The 18775-nt window shown below is 39.3% G+C and overlaps 1 protein-coding gene across 1 annotated transcript in view; it reads left to right on the top strand.

The window, feature by feature from the left end:
- Positions 1 to 18775, top strand: part of PIK3R4 (phosphoinositide-3-kinase regulatory subunit 4) — a 60505-nt gene that overhangs the window by 20681 nt on the left and 21049 nt on the right. The window contains exons 8-14 of the mRNA XM_018567114.1: positions 2156 to 2301; positions 6811 to 7014; positions 8085 to 8286; positions 11440 to 11627; positions 13004 to 13214; positions 13845 to 14010; positions 15819 to 15983. Coding sequence (XP_018422616.1) covers positions 2156 to 2301; positions 6811 to 7014; positions 8085 to 8286; positions 11440 to 11627; positions 13004 to 13214; positions 13845 to 14010; positions 15819 to 15983 — 1282 coding nt within the window. The remainder of the gene's footprint in view (positions 1 to 2155; positions 2302 to 6810; positions 7015 to 8084; positions 8287 to 11439; positions 11628 to 13003; positions 13215 to 13844; positions 14011 to 15818; positions 15984 to 18775) is intronic.

Raw genomic sequence — 18775 nt, forward strand, 5'->3', positions numbered from 1 at the left:
GTGTATTTCTATGTGTGTGTGTGTGTGTGTGTGTGTGTGTGTGTGCGGGGGGGGTTGTATTTCTGTGTGTGTGTGTATATGCATGTGTGAATCCCTGGACACATCAATCATGCATCCAGGAAGAGTGATTGTTGAAGCAAGAAATTTGACAAGTGGCCCTCATGGGAGAAAAACAAATTGTCCAGTGGCCCACAAGTGAATTGAGCTTGAGACCCCTGATTTAGTTGTACCATATTTATTGCGTTTTGAAAATGAACATACTGTTTGGTGAGTCATGAACCATGACTTCCGTCGTCAGTTAGGAGCATTTCATTGGCACTTACACTGTGTGCACAATTATTAGGCAAGTTGTATTTTTGAGGATTCATTTCATTATTGAATAACTACAGTACTCTCAGTCAATCCAAAATGTTAATAAACCTCAAACCTGAATATTTAGGAAAGTAAAAGTGAGGTTTTGGCTTTCTAAGCAGAATATCTGAGTGCACAATTATTGGGCAACTAAATGGAAAACGAAGATTTTCCCATCTCTCTTGTATATTTTGATCTGTTAAAGTCAATCTGAAAAATCTGAAAAGGTCCAACTAGCTCATATTTATTAATACCAGCCCACTAGTACCCCACCTCCACCTTGCTGGAGTCTGAGTTGAAGTGGAGTTCTGCGCCCTTTACTGATCCAGTCAGGGGCCCATCCATCTGGTCCATCAAGAGTCGCTCTCATCTCATGAGTCCATAAAACCTTTGTAAGATCTGTCTTCAGATATTTCTTGGCCCAGTCTTGACGTTTTAACTTACTGTATGTGTCTTGTTGAGTGGTGGTCATGTTTCAGCCCTCCTCACCTTGGCCATGTCTCTGAGCACTGAACACCTTGTACTTCTGTGCACTCCAGGTAGGTTGGATTTCTGGAATATGACACCACTGGAGGATAATGGGTTCCTGGGAGCTTCACGTTTGATTCAAATCTTTGGCAGTTAATTTGCATCTTTCTTTTTAACACGTTTCTTGAGACCCTGTTGACTATTTGCAACAAAACGTTTGATGGTTCTGTGATCATGCCCCAATATGTTAGCAATTTCATGAGTGTTGCATCCCTCTTAAAGACTTTTTACAATTGTACTTCTATACATTATTTCAAGTGTAAAGGTGATACTAGGGGTCTTTTGGACCCCCAGTGTTACCTTAAAGAGTACCTGTCACCACTACTCTGCTATCACATGTGGGGCTTGTAAGCCCCCTATGTGATAGCAATCAAAGTAAAGTTTAAAAAACCAAACAGTTTTTCAAATTATTATTAAGTAAAATAAATGTAAAAATAATGAAAAAAACGTTTAAAGTCCCTTGCCCCAACGAGCACGCGCGTCTTCACGTAAAGACGCGTCGGGTGCGCCTATGTATGAAAACGACGATCGTGCTGCACATGTTGGGTATCGCCACACACGCCAGCACGACAGCAATAATTCTACGTCCAATATTTACCCGTATCTCTAAACTGATGACCTGTGGGGGCTTTTAAAGCGTCCTCTATGGACTTTTTGGGGTACTGAATTTTGTTGCAGTTTTACGGATGCACACAATTTTTAGCCTGGGCTTGTTGGGTATCTATTTACTCGATGTAACCTCTTTTATATTTCATAAAGAAAATGGGTATTTTATTGTGTTTTGGGGCATTTAAGTGCATTTTTCACTAAAGTTTGGGGTTTGATAAGGAGTTGCGCTAATATCGTGCAACATAAAAATTTGCAACTGCCACCATTGTATTCTATAGTGCCTTGGCTTTCAGAAAATATATAATGTTTGGGGGTTTTAAGTAATTTTCAGGTCTAAAATGTGGATTATAACATGTAAACAAAAAAATGGAAGAAATGCCTCGGTCATTAAGGGGTTAAATCCTAAACAATGCAAATAAAGGTGGATTCTTACCTGATGGATTGGGGGATGGCTTCTCTCTAAAATAAAAGATGTCAGTGTAGAATTCAGCTAACCAAAACTAAGCTCAAAAACTAAGATATCAGAAAAGAGCTCATCTGATTGGAGATTGTACACATATGCTGTTGGGCACATTTTTTAATTTTATTTGTGTAAAAGTTTGTAACATAAACATTGTGTGATTGTTTCAGAATATTTTAATATTGTAACTTTATTTATTTTTTGCAGCTCCTTTTTTGTGCCATCCAAATTTGTGGATACGTTATGGAGCTGTGGGGTTTATTACTACAGTAGCTCAGCAGTTAAATATTGCTGATGTGTACTGTAAGTTGATGCCCTACCTTCACCCTTTCATTTCTCAACCTATAATTCAGGTATGTCTTCTGCAGAACAATATCACATTGTGTACTTGCATAAAATATTTAGCTTTACTTCAGTACTTTGACTTTTTTTTATTATAAATTCTTTATTTATAATTTTTGTTTAATAAATACATGGTAACAATCACAATTCTACTTTCATTTATATATAAATACAGATACTTTCAATTGCTTCCATGTAACTAATACATTAATTGTTACTAACTATATTATTATTTCTATAAACATACCTAAAAAAAAATAACTGCCAGTGTAAGACCCCTATTTTTAAGTTATCCCCATATACTCTTTAGATATCTGTATTAATAGGTAAATTTGTTATAATATTCTAGGGATTGGGTGAATCGCATCCAACTCAGCCAGGTCTCTCCAAATTTCACTTCTCTGTGATATAGAGATGATGTAAGCTCCTCCATATCTCTAATTTCCGCAACCTTAGAGAACCACAGCTGTATTGGTGGTGATATCTCCTTTCTCCAATACAAGGGTATGCAGATTCTTGCTGCATTAACTAAGTGTATAAGCAATTAGTTCCTATATCTCTTCTTGGAAAGGAGAGAGACCTGTAATAAATAAGCTGCCGGATTCTTCCCCATCTCTATTCCAGTAAGTCCTTCAATATGATTCTTAACTTCATCCCAAAAAGGTCGAATTTTGGGTCATGACCAAAATATATGAAGAATACTTCCCTCTCTATTCCCACATCTCCAACATTTATCTGACTCTTCTGGTTTAATCTTATGTAGAATAGTCGGAACTCTATACCAACGTGTTAGTATTTTATAACCTACTTCTTGGAATCTACTAGAGATAGAGGAGTATTGTGAAAAATATAATATATAATTTCCTTGTTTCTTAGTAAACTGTCTTTGTAGATCTCTTTCCCACTTACTGAGGAACAAAGGGGCAAAACTGTTCTGAAGGTTCGTTAATCATATGATATATCTTAGATAGAGCATGCCTCAGCATCCCTTTTTCACTACACAATTTCTCAAAAGGGGTCCTTATCCTTGTCCCTTCATATCTTCTATTAAGGGTCTGTAAAAAAACTATTCAGTTGAAGTATCTGCCATCTACATAAGATGGGAGAGAAGCTCTCCGAAAGCTCTGATATCAAAGGAACTTCTGCTCGAGGCACAAAATCATGCAATCTAAATTTCCCTCACTCTCTGATATTTAAAATTGTGTATCTTGCAAACCGGGTAAAAACATAGGATTACCTTACACCGGAGTCATGGGACAGGTGGCCTTGTCTGAAGTTGTTATTAGGGATGATGATCGCACTGCTCTGAATGTCAGCCTATCAGGGGATAATTCCAACATGATTTAAGACATGACCTTGATAGCCATGGTAACCCAAGCAAATACAACTCTATGGACTATTGCTCCAATAAGACTGATAATTTAGAATCTGAATATCTACACCAATCCAACACTAGCTAAATGAACAGCTCTATGATATTTAAATGGATCTGGAAACCCAATGCCCCCATGCAGCTTTGCATATGTAAGGAGACTGTGTTTCAGCCTTGGTTTCTTACCAGCCCAGATAAATCTAACAAAAATTGATTGAGTCGTTGTAAGTATACTTTCGGAATTTCCACTGGTGATGTCTGAAGGAGATAAAGTAATCGGGGGAAGGGTCATCATCTTTTAATATAGAATTCCTACCAAACAACGTATATATGACTCTTTTGCCCATTTCAAATCCAATTCAATAGAGCTGAATAATGATGGAACATTTGCTTTAAATATGTCCCCCAGCTGTGGTGTAATCTTTGTACCTAGATAAGTTATAGCTTCTGCCACACCTTTAAACCTAAAACTAGAGCTTATCGTCATGAACCTTGTTGCCTGCAAATTAACATTTTAATATTCCTGATTTATCGCAGTTAATTTAAAGTTAGACATTTCTACAAATCGGTCCAATTCTCTTATAAGGTTAGGTAAAGATATTTCTGGTTGTGTCACAAAAAACAAAAGATCATCTGCATAGGCCGCGACCTTAAGTTGATGCATAGATGTTACTAATCCCGATATGTTCGGATTTGCCCTAACGTGGCACAAAAATGGTTCTAACGTAAGTATAAATAGCGGCGATAATGGACAACCTTGTCTAGTCCCATTATGAAGGGGGAAATAATCTGATATCGCTTCATTTGTTTGGAACGCTGCAGTTGGCCTACAATACAGAGCATTTATCAATGTTTGCATATGAGGTCCTAGTCCTATATATTCTAAAGTGGCTACATGTGAGGTTAGTCTTTCCGCTATTATTTTTGTAAATAATTTAAGATTTACATTTAGCAGCGATATCGGCCTGTAGTTTGCACATTCCGAGCTATCCTTCCCCTGCTTTAGGTATTACTGTGATATGTGCTCCTAACGTATCTTCTGGGATTTCATATTGCCCTGTGATTAAGTTAAATGCTGATGTGAAATATGGAGCCAAAAAAGGGGCAAAAAACTTTATAATAACCACTAGAAAAACCATCCCGGTGCTTTTGCCATTTTTAATGATTTAACAGCAGAATAAAACTCTTCTCTCTGTTATTTTAGTTTCCACAAGTTTTGTCATCTCACCAGAGAGCTGCCGAAGCCCTGACTGTAATAGATAAGCTTTGATTTTAGTGTGGGCATTAACATTCTAGGACTCATCTGTTTGACTGCCGATATTAAATAATTGTTTATAATAGTCCCTAAATCGCCTCGCTATTTCACTCAATTTAAACAAATTAGAACCATTTTCTGCGTTAATATTTGGAATTGATGTGCGAGTTGTCATAACCCTTAAAGAACGAGCTGGGAGTTTTCCGGGCTTATTACCAAATTCATAAAAATTTTGGTGGTTTTTATTCAAGGCCGCTTTTTTTTTCTCTAACATTAATCTTTTTAATTAATCTCTATGGGTTTGCAGTTCACTAGCATATTTCTGGGCTAAAGACTGCTTATTAAGCATATCTATGGCCTGGATTCTACTTTGACTTTTTCTGTATAATTATTTCCACTTTCGTGTTTATATATATATAGTGACCAGAAAGTTGTGCTGTTCTTAGTCAAAAGTACACTTTAGCTAATTATGCAAATGAAACCTTAAGATACATACAGGAAGTACAACCTTACCTGCTCAATAGCTCAGTTTCTTATCCAGGCATTGCTGTATTGTATCGGCCCCACCACTCTTTTTATGTCAGTAATCTGGTGATCCCGGAACACAAAAACTACCATTGAAGAATATGTTTTTACACTTAAACACCCTATTAAAGGAGAACTATGAGGTGAGTGATTTTTCACTCAACCTCGTAGTTCGAGCCGACGTGTGACAATGAAACTGTCACACGTCGGCTCAATAGATCAGGAAGTGAGCGAACACATACTGTCGCTCGCTCACTTCTCGATCATCTCCCTGCAGAGAGCCGTGACTGTCACTCATGGCTCCCTGCAGGGATCCTCCTCACTCCGATCCTCCAGTGCTGACTGGCGGAACGGACGGGGGAGGGGGCGAGTACAGCTGGCTCTGCCTCTAGATAGGCAGAGTCAGCTGTCAATCACGCAGCTGGGTGGATCTCGACAGTATTGTCGGGATCAGTCCCGGCTGCAGCGGCTTCAGTATACCGCAAGCTGTAGTTCGCGGTATACTGAGCTTTGGGTCACGGGAGGATGCTAGTTTGTGTCCTCCCGTGACCCTTAGGAGAACTATGGGGAAAAATACTTACCCCATAGTTCTCCTTTAAGTTAAAACCATATTCTACAATGGTAGTTTAGCTGTGAGTGGATACATCATACACTTGGAAATGTTTGGCGTTTTAAATAGTTAAAAATAAATTAATGGAATATTAAGTTGGGGCCTCCCATTTCCCCTTTTTGGGTTTCGCCTTTTGTGTTTTGATCCTGGAACAAACCTGCTGGTGAAACTGGAACACCCATGAAAGTCTAATGAAATAATAACCGGTAGCCAGAGTTTCTAACCAAACAGATATAAACATTTTATGGAGTTTAGAATTTGATACAGGATGCAGATAGAGGGGAAGTTACACAGCACAGGTTTATAGTATATCTAAAGCTATTTTTTTCATAGAGTTTGAAAGGGTTAGAACCACTGTTAAGTATTTATTGTGTCTTTGCAGCCGCTGGGAAGATTCATCCTCTCTTTTTGTCCTGATTACCATTATCACTGAATATTTTAGGTTTTCAGTAACAGGGGGGACACTTGTTCTAAGAGAATTTCTCTCTCTTACTTTGGATAGATGTTCTCTTACTGCCTATTATGTCTCGAGACAAAATAAAGGGATATCTCCCCAAATGACACAGACAGCAAAAAAAAAAATGCTTTTAACCATTCTCTAATCTGTCCAAAACTAAAAAAGTTTTTACTTTAGATAGACCTTTGGAAAGTACACCGCTACTACACAAAAAATATTAAAATTCGTCTGACATAACTCCTTTCCTTTTTATGTTTTAAATTGTTAATATTTTATTTTTAATCTTTATTATTTCTAACAGATAGACAAGGAAATCGTTCTACTTAGTGTGCTAAAAGAGCCTGTAAGCCGCTCAATTTTTGACTATGCCCTGCGATCAAAGGACATTGCAAGCCTCTTTAGACATCTCCAGATGCGTCAGAAAAAGAGGAATGGCACTCTTCTCGAGTGTCCTCCTCCTGAAGATCCAGCTATTGCTCAGCTTTTGAAGAAGCTTTTGTCACAGGTATGACATTGTTTAGTTCTTGTTTTTTTCTCAAATAAATTTGTACCTTTCTGCATCTGCAGCTGCAAACTCCTTTTACATTTTTATTGGTTTTTCGCTGGAAGCATCTCCCAACAGCTTAACATTTTCTTTTAAACTACAATCTGGAAACTGTGTTAAAGGCAGGTAGTAGGTAATGGGCCGGGCCATTAGTATTCCCTGTGGTCTCCCTGCAGCTGATCTATCCCCATTACTGACTTATCAAGCTTATGCTGCTCTGTTTCTCTGTGTGGAGGTGGCCATCTTCGTAGTGGCAGGGTTTTCCTTCCTCAGATCATCCAGCAAGGAGAAAAAAATAGAGCTCAGACTGTAATACTGCTTAATAATTGGGAGCTGGCCCCTGCAGTACCTCTTCTCCGCTACAAGATGTCACTCAGTTTTCCAGGTTAAATAATGCACAGCATCACTAAGTCTGAATGATCAAGGACATCACTGTGATTGCAAGGTCTCATGGGCTCATCTAAGATGGTACATGCATAGTGCCCTGAATTCACCGGGTAATGCTGCGAAGGGCAGCACTGATGTCAGCACCACTCTTTGCATCATTGAGGACCTCCCAGCCTGGAGAAGATGCAAAGGGGCCCTGTTGGCATTACATGATTGGCCTAAAGACCTTGAAAAGGGTAGATGTAAAGTAACTAAAAGCAAACACAGACGACCAGGTGGGTATGAGGTGGTTTTGAAGAGGGAGCATGAAGTCTGGAGTTGGGCATTGAGCTATAAATGTAATGCCTAGTTGCGGTCTTTAGATTCATGTACTAAACTTGTTTCTGTCCTTTACTAAAGCTGTCCATACTGTACATTTAAGACAGCACCTGGCAATACACTATAATGCTTGGTGTCAGTTTTTTTAGATGGTTGTTTTTGTTTTTTTAACGTTTACACATCCCAAAACTGTAATTCTATATATACTTTGTTTTCTGCCCTAGACCACCCTATTCTCCTGGTCATTTATGAAAATGCCCACTTACCCTTTCCAGGTAAGTCATGCTTTGGGATTGTCCTTATGCACCTTATTTTCTTAATTCCAGGGTATGACAGAAGAAGAAGAAGATAAACTATTAGCCTTGAAAGATTTTATGTTAAAGTCAAACAAAGCCAAGGCAAATGTAGCTGATCAGAGTCACTTGCATGAGAGTGCTGTAAAAGGGGTGATTGATTTGCAACTGCTGGGCATCAGTGGAAGGCAGGCTGATCTTGGAAAAACAAAGCTAGACACTGAAGATAAACGCAGTAAGTAATAAAATCAGCTCTAAATGTCACATAAGTGGTACGTGAAAGATAAAATAGAGTTTCCGATAAATGTGAAGTCCCCTGCCTTAGAGTAACTGCAAGCTCTCTTTACATTGTACAACCTCTTTGTGTTCAGCTATGGGACCCCTGTTCTTCTGTTGTTTAGAAGGCTTTGTGATCTGGAATCACAACAATTTATGGTTTGTATTGCAATACCAGACTTCACCAATAGGTGATGATATAGGTGAACTCTGTCATTGCCGCTCCCTCTTGCTTCTGAATAATCTTGCTAAAGGAAGGGACATTCATTTATGTTGCTACCAGGAATAGTCAACAATTATCATTGGTCTTTAGTTCATTAAAGTGGACATTTCAGTAACTTTACAAGACTGCATTCATACATTTCTGACCCAAAATATACAGAAATAGTATATTTTAAAAAAAATAAAAGATAATTTATCATTGCAAAGTAGTACCTAAGCTCCAGGTATATGACACTGCTCAGTCTGCGATTATATCATTAGGTGGCTGCAGGCAGAAGGAGGCATTTCCTTAGCTTCATCTCCCCCGGTATTTAGACTGTAACCTTGTAGCAAGTCACAAGGTGAGAGGCTGTAGCAAGGGATTGATCTCAGTATCTCAGTTCAGGGGAAGTAGATGCTGACCCTGAATGATGCATGATATTGCCTAAAAGCATGGTCAGGGGGAATGGTGTCATGCCTGCGAAAGGTAATAAATACCTGTATGTGTTACACTTACACATTACTTAACATGCAAGCACGTAACATGAAAGAACGTATCTGATGCTGGGTCCACTTATGGATGATCGAGCGAATATATTTTTGGGCAGGATATGTAGTAGTCTCTGTCATATTTTATAAGTACAATAAACACATGTTGCAAAGTTCTTGTAGTAAATTTATAGCAGCTTAGCCAATTCACTAGTTGGTCGCAAGCAAGAACAAGAGAGTTTACACTGACAATTTTACTCTATTTATTTCCATTCAAGTAAACTGCAACAAAAATGGTGGGTAATCATACAATAAAGTCATTCTAGCCTTTTCAATGAACAGCAGAAAGCTTTATTTACATCCATTATACAGGCTGTTTTATATACAGCTGGGGAAGTTAGAAACACTAAAGTTGATTATACAGAGCTCAAATTTCGTCCGATTCCTGAGAAACTGCACCTCTAGATGACACCTGAACAAAGAGGATAAGAACTATATCTGTAGCTCAGATTATCCATCTACTTAACACTTTTAGTTCCATTGTGTTCCTTTTTATTCCCACAAATATGACAGCAATACAGCATGTGACCTATTTATTCTCAGTATCTTCTCTGCTCTGCTAATCCAATGTTTTAGTTTCCTGTTCTACAGAGAATACTTGAATGGGGAGCCCTTACATTACCACAACCAATGAGAGATTAAATAGCGGTTATACTTTTTTTTTCCATTTACACTTTATAAGTATACGTTGTAGCATATCAGTACTGACCTGTAATGGATAGTGAGGAAAGTATTGGTTTGAAAGCTAAACAAATCATTTCATTGCAATTTGTTTCTTTAAATATACAAATGTAAAATTGCAGATCTGACAGATCTGAATTGAAATTTACAGGATATATAGTCAATAATTAATTATTTATCTTGATTGGAATATCCCAAGGAATGAGATTATCAAAGGCTGGTCACACCTCTTCTCACAGGCTCGTCTGTAAGGGATCAATATGCTGGTTAAATGGGATCCATATTTAGTTTTATATGTACAGTACATCTCATTAGTTTGATGCCCCTGTTTTCTTCAAGGCCCTGATTCTGTAAAGTACTGTAAAGTCCTTTTACCCTGGACACTTGCTCCGGTATTGGCTAATTTTTTGAAAAGGCCTTTATGTAATTACAAGCCAGCAATAATATACTGTAGTTTGCAGTACATTATTTAAATAAGGATAAGTGTATCTAAAAATACCCTTATACTTTAAAGTAGACCTGTGCTCTAGCAACCACATTCATCAAACATTGTAAGACTAGTCCGTTGTGTACAATGTAGCACGGGCAGTTGGTATTCTGTAGCTGCTTTTTCCTAGACCCACAACCTCATCCATTGCACAGTGTCTCTGTAAAACACCTCTTCCTGGTCCTAGACCCCGGCCTCTAATGACACCATCAGCCTAATCCAGTAATTGAAAGCAGTGATTGGGTTATGCATATGAATCTCAGAAATTTAGATTTTAAAGTAACGCTGTCACCACAGGGTTAGTTTTACTAAAACGGTAGCCGGTAAAAGTCAGATTCAATGAATACTTGTTCCCCAACTGACCACTGTGGCACCTCCTGGAGGGGGCTTCTGATGTAAAGGGGGACGCTAATATGAAGGGAGACTCAATTTTAGACTGGAGTGCCTCAAGATTTTGCATACTTTTAAAGGGTGCCTTGACTGAAAAAAATTGCCTGCTGCCTGGAGTAGTGAGCACACAGGTGCCTACATTGGTGAGCTTTGGGTTCCTCATTACTTAGTTATAGTCTAGGGATTTCCTTGGCCAAGCTATATTTGTTTAACTGCAGTGGAGAAAACTGAGGTCAGGGATTTGGCTATGCTGTCAGGAATACCTGGATTTTAAGACCGGCTGAATTGAATTAAATTTTTAAACAAGTAATACAGTTCCCATATTTTGGGTTTCGAATATAAACTTAGCTAATTAGCTATATCGCTTTAAAGTGGCATTCAGGCTTATTTGTTAGTAGTATTAAACTCTCAATCTTTTTTCACTAATGAATCTAGGTCAAACAAATATACATTGCTGTGCCTGTGTGTTTGTGAAGACACACACAACTTACTAGCACACACAAGGGTGGCTCCATAAGACCCTGCAAGGGAAAGTAGTCACCCTAAAACAGGATATCAGGGCCAGTGCTCAGGGGACCAGCTGATTCTGCAGGAAACTAAAACTTTTAAACATCAAGGAGCAGCATCCAATTTAAGTGATTTAATCAGCAATTGAATTAGCTTAAAAAACATTTTGATTTTAATATCACCTTAATGTGTGTTTAGGATTTGTTCTTGTTGTGACCACTAGAAAGGTTCAGATTCTCACTTTCGTTCACCCAGTGTGCATTTTGATGAGTGTTACCAACTGTGTTCTCTCTGCAGCAAGAAAACATGTGAAGCAAGATTCCAATGTGAATGAAGAATGGAAGAGCATGTTTGGTGCCATGGAGCCTGCAAACATGAGCCAAGCTGGAACACGAACTTTGCCTCCAACTGACCAGGAAAACCCAAAACCTCTTCGCTCAGAGTCTTCTGCAGCACTTAATGCTCCATTGTCTTCCTCTCCTCAGGTAGTGAATATAAAATATTTTAGTACTAGAATGCAAAACTCTGGACAAAAATAAGCCAAACATAAATAACAGACTAGTTCATGTTTTTATTTTTAATAACATTCACAGATTAGTATGTCTTCAGGAATTTAAATAATTGTTGTTTTATTTAAAGGATACATACAGATCAGAAAAAGCCCCACATTCCAACACCCTTTAGGGCTTGTTCACACCAAGCGCGGAGCAGGTGCAGATCAGTTACAGACCAGATCAAAACTGTGCCCAATGTATTCCTATGGTATTTTTAGCTCCAGTTCACATTGCAGCGTTCCGTTCCAGAGCAGGTAAAAAAATTGCAGCAAGCCCTATTTTACCTGCTCTGGAACGCATCAAAAATGCATGTAAACGCATCAAAAACGCAAAGCAATTCAATGCAAAAAACGAACCATAAAGAAAAAAACTCTATGGTCATCTGTGATGACCTAATCTTCCTTGGTCACTTCCTGTCTGTGGAAAAAGGTGATCTTGTGATCTGTAGACCAAAGGAACAATGGTAGATAAGTAGTGTGACCCTGAGAAATTAATTAGTATGGTGGAAGAGTGCCCTGAGCTGTATGACAGCAGGCATTTTCAATACAAAAACAATAGGAAGAAGGCTGATCAGTGGAGTTCTATAGCAGGAAGAGTTTTCCCTGGATATGAGGATATGTCCTCTACTGATAAGGAGAGCTGTGGTGAGTACTTCAATGTGAATGGCACTTGGCGTAGCAGTATAATAACCATCACCAGGAGCATGCCTGCATACCATGGATCCATGTTGCAACAATTTTACACGTGAGACAAGGTCAGAGGAGGCAGGAAATAATCAGAACAGCTAATGAAAGGTCAGAGGTAAAAGGAAATTACCTCATAACATTGTTAGCTTCCTGTAAAAAAACGTATATAAGGTTGGATCTCACCCAGACACATTGTGTGCCTTACATTCAGTGTCCATGGAGTTCACACCAAGCCCTATCCTCATCTCTACTCACTACCTGAGGATCTGGATATAGATTTGCTGTTTTGATGAGAAGGGCAAGGACATTGTGATGTGGAACTTTTTGGGAAACCAGACTTACTCTTTTCAATTAATCTAATATAGTGGATATGTTTTTTGAAACATTGCTCACTTTTTAGCCTCCTGTGGCCTAATATACCAGCCAGCTGTAGACATTTTTTTTTTTACGCAATCCTTCATGAAATGTTTTACCTGCATTAGGCAAAATAGCCTATGTTTAGATGCTTCCTTATTTAGTAGCACGCCTTAATTAGCCGGCATCCCCTATTAGAATTGTTTTGTTCAAAATAATAGATTTTCAGCAACTAACCGAATATATCCCAACTTTACCTTCTTCCAGTCATCAGAAGGAACAGGAATCCAGTCAAGGCGTCCCACCTTGCAGATCTACACAAGCACATCTCAACCATCAGCTTTCCAAATCCGAATGACCACTTGTAAGATTGAACTTCAACAGCTGATACAGCAGAAGCGGGAGCAGTGCAATGCTGAGAGATTAGCCAAGAACATGATGGAGAGTGCTGAGTGGGAGAGTAAACCACCACCAACAGGTGTGTAGAGAACCCACCAGGTCTGGGGGAAGAAGATTCTTTTGCTAAAATATGCTGTGCTATAACCACAAGGGCACATAGAAAATAATTGTTTTCTGTGTGCCCTGTTCCCACCGCCTTCAGGTAGTTTGCAGTGCGTTGCGGAAAAATGCAAACACGCTATATGTTTCCGCAATTTGCCAGAGCTCCCCTGAAGTTACCGTGACATTTTGGAATGTCAGAAGTGAAAGAAAGGGAAAAAAAGGAAAACAGTGCATTGCATTGTAGCAACACAAGTCGCCACCCTCCACTAGATTCTTGTGATAATCTGCCATGCTATCCATTTTGTTCCTATTCTGTCGTCTTGTTCCTATTTAGTCTTCATGTGAAAGAAATATGTTTTCAGTATATACTGTAAAAAGTGCTAAGGTATATGCTGGATTTATAATAATAACCAAAAATGTTCAAATGTTTGATAAAAGATCATATCATAATCCAATGAGCCAGGCAGGAGCCCTTAATCAGATTTGCAATTATTCTAGTTGTTGCAGAATAGCGTTTTAGGTATTTCATTAACTGGAATGTTCACTTTTGCTTCAAGTGTTAAGGTACTGCAAATTAGTTTGTAAAATATTCTTGTTGTCTTCTTAGGGTGGCATCCTAAGGGCTTGCTGGTGGCACACTTACATGAGCACAAGGGCCCAGTAAACAGAATTCGGGTGTCTGATGAACATTCCATTTTTGCCACTTGTTCAAACGATGGCACGGTAAAAATTTGGAACAGTCAGAAGATGGAGGGAAAAACCACAACCACAAGGTATAATCATCTAATCCCTCCAATAATAAGTCATAAGGAGGATATCGTGTTTCCTTTCATAATGTGTGTGAACCAACCATGAATGTAAAATAGATCTGCTGAAACTGTCCAGATCAAACAGTGATCATGTCATGTCTCTGGGTACCTAAACACCCTAACTACTTGACTCCTGTTTGTTCATAATTTTAAAACATTCAAATAACAGACAACAGCCTGAATTCCTAAAAGAAGAACTTTTATATAAGCAGCAGTAACTAAAAGCAGTGCAAGCAATAACAAACACTTCAAAAAGTACAAACAGCAGTATCCAGAATGAGTAAATATGTTATAAATGCTGCTTGACTGTTATCACAATGCACGGTAACATGTGTTTTAATGCCGCAACTGTAGGTTAGGCCCTTCTAATACCTGTAGATATGGGATGATCTTTGCAACCCTCCGATTGCTGTGCTTATGCCCATTTGTTGTTCTTGTACTGCTTTTTAACTAACTGAGCTGCATCTAGCAGATGGGGTTTTGACCACCCGCAGGGGCTGCCCCAAGGCTGTCCTTTTGTTTTTTATGCTCATTGTCCTACTTCTGAGGGCCCATTCACACCACATCCAGATCATCTCCAGACCAGACCAGATTGTTTCCAGACCCAAACTGCATCCTAATGTATCACTATGCTATTTCTGGCCTCTGTTCACACCAGCGCAGTCCAGACCAGAAAAATATGGCATGTCTCATTTTGTCTGGTCTGGAATGCACTGGGACTGCGGGCAGGTTCACACCATTTTGGTGTGAACCTGCCCTGAAGGTGGAACTATAACCCAATGGTCAAGATCTAGAGATATCCACTGTGTCCTTCATTGAACACAGAGAAAAGGATTTTAAGGTGAGTAAAAAAAACTCTTTTTGTTGACCGTAGTGATGAAGGAAACCAAAGAGCCAGGATGGAAATATTTTTTCTTGAACAAACAAAATTCTATCAGTGAATGTGGTTTTCTTTGGGAAACTCCATTCATTCCAAAATCAAATATTAAAATCAAACGAAATTGTGAACAATCTCTGACGGTATTATCGAATGTTGTGCCAAGATTTTTTGTATGAATGTTCATATGAAAATCTACCAGTATATACCCAACGTTAGACTGGCTTTGATGTAGCAGTACTGCTTAGCCCCACCCTTCTGCAGTGATTATGGATTGTGTCTACTGGAGCAACCAGCAGCCCTGGCTCCTAAAGCTGCCAGGTCGTCCCTCCTCTACCGACAGCACACGCAAGTCATCATAGAAGCTGTAGTTCTAGTGAAACAGATATGTCAATTGTATGTGGTGCTGCAATCTACCCTCCTAGCCAAGGAATTTGTCTAGAGAGTGTGAGAAAAATGATCACAAAATAGGCAAAGAATTTTAATACAGTCACTTTTTATCCAAAACTAACCCAGCAATTTAGACTTTGGCAAAGTGCTGTTCAGAAGAGTCATGAATAAACTTGAGGCTTTAGATTTACTTTTAATCACTTATTGCACTTCTACAATTCATATACAATTGAAAAAACTAATGTTGTTGAACTAATAAATGTTTGTAAAAATGCAGCAAGTCAGCTCACTCTATCCAACATCATAGATTTCACCTTGAGCATTTATTGTGTATCTTCATTTATGTCGGAATGCTGCAATGAAATGGTTTACACAAAACAAATATCAATCTTGAGTATTCCATAGTTGTAATGTGTTTGTATCTAGCAATTATGTGCTTTTTGTTTTGTTTTATGTCTGCTGACCCGCTTGCTACGAATATTACATTTCCTATTTTCTGACTTAGGTCAATATTGACATATTCTCGCATCGGTGGGCATGTTAAGACATTGACATTTTGCCAGGGATCGCATTACTTGGCCGTGGCATCTGATAATGGCAATATTCAGCTTCTTGGGATTGAAACCACAAAACCACCCAAGTCTCCAAAAATTCATCCCCTGCAAAGCAGGTATAAAGGTTTTACAACTGATTATATTTTTACTGACTAAAGTTACAAATGGTGCAGGCCTCCTATATTTTACAGATGTTTTACATATATGGAAGTTGGTTTAAAAGCAAAGTCCACCTTTTTCATAACAAAAAGGCAATATGTGCATTAATTATGTTTTGCATTGGAGCCAGTAATGCATTGCAACCACCGTCAGTGGATTGGGGGTGCATTGCTCTGGCTCCTGCAAACCCTTCCTCCGAGACCCTGTCTGTACTGAGATAAGGACTTTCAGCCAAGGGACGGGAGGAAGTATGAATGGACTACAAGTGTAATGACATCACTGCACTTATATTCCATTGAGAATTACAAGTCCCTCTGCTGCCGTGGCAAATGGGACTTATAGTTTCTTCATGCACTGTTACTGTCAAAGAATGTGTGAATGGATGATATAGCTGTGCATATTTGTACATACTGTATTGTAGTATGACAGCTGCAGCTTGTCCCTTTTATCTGTCACTGTGCATATCTCTGTGCAAGACTCATTGGCCGTTGAAGTAGAAGATTTGTTTCTAAACATTCCTCATGTGATTACCATGATTGGTTGTAATGGTGATCACATGGCTGGAGACCACGCTGATTGGTGGAAGCACAGGCATGCATATAGATACACACTCCTAGTTCTACAGATTGCATCTGAGAATAGCACAGAGTTGGAAGTCAATTTAAAGATATGTTTTGAAATATATGAGCTTTTTTTCAAAATTAAGGAAAATGATCAACAAAGGGCCACAGAAGAAGATGGAAATAAAAGATGAACTGTATCTCAGAAAAGAAGATTTATTGTAAAAAAAATATATACATTTGTATTTTAGTGTTCATTTTCATACATGAAGCTCAATTCTGAAAGCCAGTATACCAGGATAAGACTCTTTATATAAAAAACTGACAGTTATTTTCATCTCAGTCCAATAAGATTTATTAAATGACAGTCAAGTGGCTAAAATAAAGTTCCTTGTGAATTAAAGGGACAATAAACCTTGCTCTTTTTTTATTTGTATAGAATGCAGGCACAGATGGTATGCAGCTCTGTTGTTATTTTTATTTTTTTTAAATGTCTCAATTCCTCATTTTCTAGTGGGTCCCCGCATCACTGTCTGCTCCCCCCTACATCAGCTAAGAGGCTGCTATGGAGGCACCTGTGCGTGCTCGTTCTTGGCTGTGTCTGCAGTAGCTGTGTGCGTCCATAGACACACACAGCCTGCGGCAGGCCACGTCCTTCCTCTCCGCCAAAGGCTTTAACATGCAATTCATGTTATATACACATTTGAACACTGTCGGCTTATAGGTGCACTCAAGTGAAAATAGACATTTAATCCTTGAAATGCATACAGTCTATCTGCTGTACTTCAGTTTTCATCCATACTGTTTAGTAATTTAATGACCAATACCTCACCTTTTGATTCAGGACAGCTAATCTTATACCCATCCAAGGTATGCTCCCTTCTTCTATACATAGAAATATCAGTATTTTCTCCTAGCCACCATAAAGATTCCCCATTAGATTCCTGGTTATAGAAGCAGCAAAGAGATAACTAATGTAATTTACACAGCACATTTTGTAGGAACTACACTTCCAGTGAGCAGCATGAGAGCTGGTTGCAGGGGATTACCGAAAACTCAGATTAAAGGAAAAGTATGGGGAGAGTAAAACATACTTTACCCAATACATAGAGCTGGTCCGGGGCACTGCAACTGCCCCACGCCGGCCCTAAGATTGAGAGCTTACTGATCACATGACCACTGATCAGTCAGGTCTTGGTCTCTGCTCCCAACGGAGTGCACTCAAAGTCACTGACCCGCCACAAGGATTCCCCCCCACCCCTCATCTGGGGAGGGAGCGTGCACGGCTGGCTCTAGAGAGGTAGAGCTAGCTATCAATTAGGCTTTTATATTCTGTAGCTTTTACACTAATCATTTATAGTGGAATACTAGTAGCTTGTTGACATGTTTTCCAGAACTTATTAGAAGGAATGGGGAAGCATATATAAGTATCTATAGTACAAGGTCCTAGCACATAAACATCCAATGGGAGACTACAGAGAACATAAAAGCTGTTCTAAGCAGAATGCCACCAGATTCAAGTTAAACCAAATACATCCTGAATTATAGGCCAGGTATGATGATATTTTTACTATCAATCAATCAATCAATCAATCAGTCAATGCCACGGTTATCCAAGGAGGTATAACCTCTTGTGGAGAAGATAATATCAAATATCAGGTAAGACATGTATCTCCCATAAGATACTGTTTGCCATTGGTAAGTAGGGAGGTAGGAGAAGGTCATTAGACTTCATGAAACAAACAGGGGGAGCGCACAGCCAAAAAAAAAATAGATTTCTCTCCCGTTCATTGAAGGACACAGGGAACAGATCGGAGATCCTGTACTGTAGGGTAATATCGCCACCTGCAGGAGAAGGACGCTAGGCACAAAACTAAAGACCAATCCCAGCCTAGGGGCGGCCCCTGCCGGTGGCCAAAACCCCCCACCTGCTGACAAGTCTCCAGTCTCCAGTTTTTTGCCTAGCGTCAGGAGTAAGGAGCTAAGAATTTTTTTCGGGTATTCTTACCTGCTTCTTCCTGATCTTTTTCAGTGGAATCTTCTAGCAAGTGTTGTCCGGGCGACAGGCTGGATGTCCCGGATCCTTGGAGTCTCCCCGGGACGACCGACGATCGCATGCAGGCCCGCTCCGGTGGGTCGGCTGCGACGATCCCGCTCTGGCGGGGTGGCCTATGGGTTCGTCCCAGGGG

Source organism: Nanorana parkeri, unplaced genomic scaffold, assembly GCF_000935625.1.
Source record: "Nanorana parkeri isolate BGI_ZX_2015 unplaced genomic scaffold, ASM93562v1 scaffold1008, whole genome shotgun sequence".
NCBI lineage: Eukaryota > Metazoa > Chordata > Amphibia > Anura > Dicroglossidae > Nanorana > Nanorana parkeri.